We start from the raw sequence: 6000 nt of genomic DNA on the forward strand, positions 1-6000 counted from the left end.
GTGCTGCCCGGCAGCAGTGCCGTATGGCAGGAGACGTTCCTCACCACGGCCCAGGAGATGTCTACCCTCCCCAGGGAGGAGGAGGGCATCTCTCCTTGTAGCATCCCCATCCTGGAGCAAAGGGCTCACTGCCTTATAGAGTTATAGAATGCCCTGAGCTGGAAGGGATCGTAGAGTCATACTCCTGTCCCTGCGCAGAACAACCCCAATATTCACACCGTGTTGTCCAAGTGCTTCTGGAATATTGTCAGGCTTGGTGCCGTCACTGCTTCCCTGGGGAGCTGTTCCAGGGCTCCACCACCCTCTGGGGAAAGAACTTCTTCCTAATACCCAACCTAACCCTCCCCTGGCATCTTCCTGCCATTCCCTCAGGTCCTATCCTTGATTGCCCTCAATCTCAACTACAAGAGCAGTGGTCACATCACAAGGCCAACTTGTCCTCGTTTTCCCCCTTTCCCACCTCATGCAGAGCCAATTAATTCGCCCTCCCAGGAGCAAAGCCATTCCCCTTCCTTCCTCCCTGCTCCCCTGGTTGTCATCTCACAGCTGAGGGCAGACGCCCGCGGCCAGCTCTGTGGCAGGGTCACGAGGGTCCCTAGGAGAATATTCTCCAGGGCACCTTTCGCAGGACAACCAGTTCTTGCAGAAGACAGCCCCGCTGGCGTTTTCTCAAGAAGTTTGGCAAGAATTTCATGGCCCCACTGCTTGCCTTCCCTCAGCCTCTCTTGGCAAGTGAGCGATGCTCCTGAGCTCCCTGGCTAGTCCCAGGCCAGCCCCGTCATGTCCATTGCCCAGCATGGATCTCACAGCTCTGGTGCTCCTCTCATTGCTGGGCAGGGGCGGAACCTACCACCTCCGAATTCACCGTTATCATGCACGGCCCCAAGCTGAAGACCATTGAAGGCATCGTGATGGCTGCTGACAGTGCCCGCTCCTTCTCACCCCTGGAGAAGTTTGGGCAGAACTTCTTGGAGAAGCTGATAGGGATTGAGGTGCCCCACAAACTGCTGGAGAGAGTTACCTTTGTGGACACGCCGGGCATCATTGAAAACCGCAAGCAGCAAGAACGAGGTAGGGGTTTACTGGGATTATCTAAGGGACTCCAAAAAAAAGATACCTCAATGATGTGAAACAACAAAATGGATGAAGGACAATGGGGAAGAGCCCTAGGTTACAAAACAGATCTTGCACTGGAGGGGTAGGCGATGTTTGTCTGCAGCAGCAGCAAAGGCTTGGGGAACATAACCAACGGCCATCAGCTAGAGCAGCCGTTTCTGCTGCTTGGAGATGAGACAGCAAGGCATTTCAGCAAGGAGCTTCCTGGAGACTCCTTGGGCTGTTGATTGCCTGTCTCAGCTCAGCATTTAATGCCCTGTTGGTCACCCTTGGAGCCTGGATTTGCCAGTGGCTGGTGCTGCAGCAGAGCCCAGAGAAGAACCAATCCATCCCCACAGCACCTGGGATGCCAGGACAGATCAATAGGGCTTCTTGAGCCACTTGGTGTCCACTGAGGAAAGCAAGGATGTGGCTGATATCTGCTCACAGGAGCAGCAGGAATCTGTGGCCAGCAATAGGGAGGAAGAAGGTTTGGAGGTGATGCTGATGGAGACATGTAGTCACAGGCCCAGACACACAGGGATGGGTTTTCATGCCAAGAAACATTGAAGTGTTTTTAGCTCACGAGAAACAGGTTCTAGGCTGCATGGGAAGTCCACTGTGTCTCACACCTTGTCCTACTCACTCGGGGCGTGAGACACAGCGAACTCAAGGTTTATCTATCCCTTGACCTGAAGGGAGTCATTCTGCGTTGGCCATTTCTGCTGGATTTCTCTGTTTCCTCTCCTCAAGGTTACCCATTCAACGACGTGTGCCAGTGGTTCATTGACAGAGCTGATCTCATCTTCGTTGTCTTTGATCCTACGAAGCTGGATGTGGGCTTGGAGCTGGAGATGCTGTTTCGCCAGCTGAAGGGCCGTGAGTCCCAGATCAGAATCATCTTGAACAAAGCTGACAGCCTGGCTACCCAGGAGCTCATGAGAGTCTATGGTGCCTTATTCTGGAGCCTGGCTCCTCTCATCAACGTCACGGAGCCACCCAGGGTGTACGTTAGCTCCTTCTGGCCCCATGAGTACCACCCAGACACCCACAAAGACCTGTTCCTCAAAGAAGAGATATCGCTCCTGGAAGATCTCAACCAGGTGATTGAGAACAGGATGGAAAATAAGATTGCCTTCATACGCCAGCACGCCATCCGGGTGCGCATCCACGCCCTTTTGGTCGATCGCTATCTACAGACCTACAAGGACAAAATGACCTTCTTTAGCGATGGAGAACTGGTGTTCAGGGACATTGTGGAAGATCCTGACAAGTTCTTTATCTTTAAGTCCATTCTGGCAAAGACCAATGTCAGCAAATTTGACCTCCCCAACCGCGAGGCTTACAAGGACTTCTTTGGCATCAACCCCATCACCAGTTTTAAGCTGCTGTCTCAGCAGTGTTCTTACATGGGAGGATGTTTCCTTGACAAGATTGAGAAGGCCATCACTCGTGAGCTTCCCGATCTCTTGGGAAGCATTGGCTTGGGGAAGAAGCCCAATGTCCTCTCCTGCGACAGCACTGGCTGTGGTGAAACCCCAAAGAATCGTTACAAGAAACCCTAAGGTGTTCTGTAATACAACCGTCCATGTGTTCCTACTGGTGAATGAGCTTATGTCTTATCTGTCCAAGATGCCACGGTTTGTTAACCCTTTGAGTACCACACTGGCAAAGGCTACTGTACGACGAGGACTTTGAGTCATTGACATCGATGGCAGGGGAAGATGGGTGGGCATAAGAAAGAGAATAAAAACTGTGAATTCCTGACATATAATCTTTGTTCTTTCAAGTAGAAGGCAATGTTTAAGCTGTGAGTACGAGCAATGCACAGTGAGCTAGAACTGTAGCTGCTTTTTCACTGGTGCCAAGAATGTGTGAACAGGAATTTCAACCTCTGCATCCCCGAAGCCATCAGGGAGCATGAATGAGGGCATGGCGTGAGAGCAGAGGGGAGAGTGGTGACACACTAACCTGGAGCATCACCAGCCCTGGGGGCAAAGTGTTGGGCAAGGAAAGAGAGGCCAGATCTCATCTGTTGTTTTCAGAAACAAACATCTCACAGATATTTTAAGTCACACAGTGAGTTCTCCTTTCGCGTAACTGCTGAGTTGAACTACTGCAACCTTCACCTGGTGCTCACCTAAAGAAGGGGCTTTTGCAGAGGCGCTGGTAGCTCCAGGTAGCTATGATGGGATTTGCAAGTCTGTGTCAGAGGAAGAAGGGGGCTGGAAAGGAGCTGAGCTGCGCTGGAGAAGGAGGGCCAGCACCTCAAGTCCTACAAACTGCTGTGAGCAGGCTTTCCTCTCTCTGGGCCAGCAAAGGGACAGGGCACTTCATGCCTGTGTGTGCCATCAACCTCAAAAACCCACAATGACAAGTCAAGTGTGCAGATCAGCAGGGCCTTGAGGGTTAAGAGTTAGGCACTTTGACTTTGTTCAAGTCCGTGTTGCTGTTTTCTCAGTCAGACCCCCACATTTTTGTGCTCTGTGGAGGGAGGCAGGAACAAGGGGCATCAGTACCTGTGTACTTTTTGCCCATCAGTTGATCTGTTCTCCCTAGGACAACCCAGGCAGGTTTCTGTCACTTGTTTGCCAAACTTCCCCTGGTTTAGCCATGAGTTTGTTGGCTCATCTCTGTGCATCGATGCACAGCCCTGGGAGGAGGAGTGTTGCTTTGGAAGCACCCAAGGTTCCCTGTGGACAGACAACCCTTGAAACCCATCAGGGAAAGCCAGGAGATTAGAGGTGGCCTCATCACTTTGTCCTCACTGCTGGACTGCAGCATGGCCGGCTGCTGAGCTGAGCACAAACTAACCAAGAGGTAGAAGATGTTGCTCTGGGTGGAAACTGGTGCCTTCTAGCCCACCAGCGACCTGCTGAATGTCCTTTCTCCTTCGTCCTGCCAAATGACCACAGCTAACACTGCTCTCCAGGAAACCCCTGGAGCAGAGGGACTTACCTTTGACAGGAACAAGAAGACACGAGGGTGCTGGGTGAGGCAAGAAAAGGCAAAAGGAAAGAAATAGGGAAAGAGAAGGCTGGAAATGGAAGGCTCTGGTGTGATGAGGAGGGTGTGAAGGGCAGTGGCCCTTATCTCCGTGTGCCCAGTGGGACATGGTTTAGGTCAGAAGGTCCATGGGAGGTCCATGGGAGCTCCATGTGCCCCAGCACTGAGGCCAGACTCTGTGAAGAAGAGGTCCCCTCAAGGACAGCTGAATTTAGGGGGATGTCACCCCAGGGAATTCCCATGCTTCTCGCCTCTGCTTCATAGTAGGAGTCTACCTTTGAACTAATGAAGATGAGACCCAAATCTACGTCCAAGCATGGAAAGGGCTGTGGCTCGTGCAGAGGGATTTTGCCTTCAGCTCGGAGGGGACCAGAGGTACAAGTGAAGGCAAGCAGAATGTCAGAGTCAGCAGCAGCCAGAACAGCCTGGAAGGGAGTGAGGTACTGGAGAGAGCGCTGCAAAGTCTCAAACCTGCCCCGGATCTGCTGCCTCCCTCCTCTGCTGTTCCTTCTTCCTCCTTGTACGTGATCCTGTGGCTCATCAGAATCTCTCTCTGTGTCACCCACTCCTCCTTGCCTCTCACTCTCCTCCACAGGCTTAGTCTGCATGGTTTTCTTAAGACTTACTGGAATAGAAATATTGGCAGGAAAGTGCTAATTTTGCCCCAGTTCCTGCTGTCACGTTGCGTGTCACTGTCACGGCAAGCAAAGGCCATCAAACTTGCTACGTGCAAGCACTGTATCATGGCATCTCTTTCCTTGCTGCCCTGTCCCCGAAATCTCATGAGCTCTGGGGTACCCAGAGCAAGGCTCCCAAGCCCAGGAAGGAGCTCGGATGCTCCCTTAGGGGCTTGAACACCACTGCTCTGCTCTCAGCCTGCTCCCATCATTCTCATCTTTTCTGTTTTCCTTTTCTTTTGCTTTGTTCTCCAGCGCTCATTGCCTCCTCTCCTCCCTTTTTCTCTTCCCTCCTGCACTGCATGCCCTGTGCAAAGCTCCGCTGCCTGTGTCCGGGCTGGGGCTCCTCCCTGATGGTCATAACCTTTTGTCCTCCCCCTATATCATACGTTGTGTTTCTCTTTCCAAAGCGATGGCAGTGGTGGTCCAAAGGTGGGAGTGTTTTCTGCTCCCGGTGACATTGACTCGGCTCCGTGCTGGCTCGGGGAGACACGGACACCGAGACGCTGTCTCTCCTATGGATCCAAGCGTCTGTCAGTCCCAAGAGGACTGCAGTACCCATCTCAGCTCTCTCTGAGCTTTCTTAGGAAAGCTCTGGGAATGGAAATGGGGAGTAGGGAGACCTTTTGATTTTGACAAGAAACCCCAACCCCCTGCTGCCGAGGTTCTGGAGGGGGTGAGCAACTTGCCTGAGAGCATCGCGGGAGGGAGGGAGCTGGGACATAAGCCCATGTAGATGTCTGTGATCGTGTGCATTGGGATAAAACTGTCAGCTTGAACATCAGCTTGTCTAATAAAACCTGGTATTTTCCAAACACACTCCTTGGAGATGCTCCTTCTGTTTCTCCTGCTGGTGTAGTGCGAGCACCAGGGCTGGGGTGCCCAGGGGATGCAGGGAGCGAGGCAGGAGCTCCCGGCGCCTTCCCTGCACCCTGGCCTCATACGAACCCCTTGCATGGGACCTGCCAGCCCCACCTGAGACATTTCGCTGCTTTTCATAGAATAATAGAACCATAGAATAGTTTGTGTTGGAAAGGACCTTAAAGATCATCTGGTTCCAACCCCGCTGCCATGGGTGTGAAATGACTGACATCGGTCATGCAACTTCACTGCCATTTATCTGATTCCTTGTAGCCCATTTGAATATGAGTCATAGAATAGTTTGGGTTGGAAGGGACCTTAAAGATCATCCACCCCCTGCCATGGGCAGGGACACCTCCCC

The 6000-nt window shown here is 52.4% G+C and overlaps 1 protein-coding gene across 3 annotated transcripts in view; it reads left to right on the forward strand.

The window, feature by feature from the left end:
- The window catches only part of SRL (sarcalumenin), a 28315-nt gene extending 22728 nt beyond the window's left edge, over positions 1 to 5587 (forward strand). For all 3 annotated transcript variants that reach the window (XM_054080989.1, XM_054080990.1, XM_054080991.1), the window contains 2 exons: positions 838 to 1071; positions 1849 to 5587. In XM_054080989.1, coding sequence (XP_053936964.1) covers positions 838 to 1071; positions 1849 to 2660 — 1046 coding nt within the window. In that variant the 3' untranslated portion in view covers positions 2661 to 5587. The remainder of the gene's footprint in view (positions 1 to 837; positions 1072 to 1848) is intronic.
- Positions 5588 to 6000: the final 413 nt, after the last annotated feature.

The sequence above is a fragment of the Cuculus canorus genome, chromosome 15 (genome assembly GCF_017976375.1).
Source record: "Cuculus canorus isolate bCucCan1 chromosome 15, bCucCan1.pri, whole genome shotgun sequence".
Taxonomy (NCBI): domain Eukaryota; kingdom Metazoa; phylum Chordata; class Aves; order Cuculiformes; family Cuculidae; genus Cuculus; species Cuculus canorus.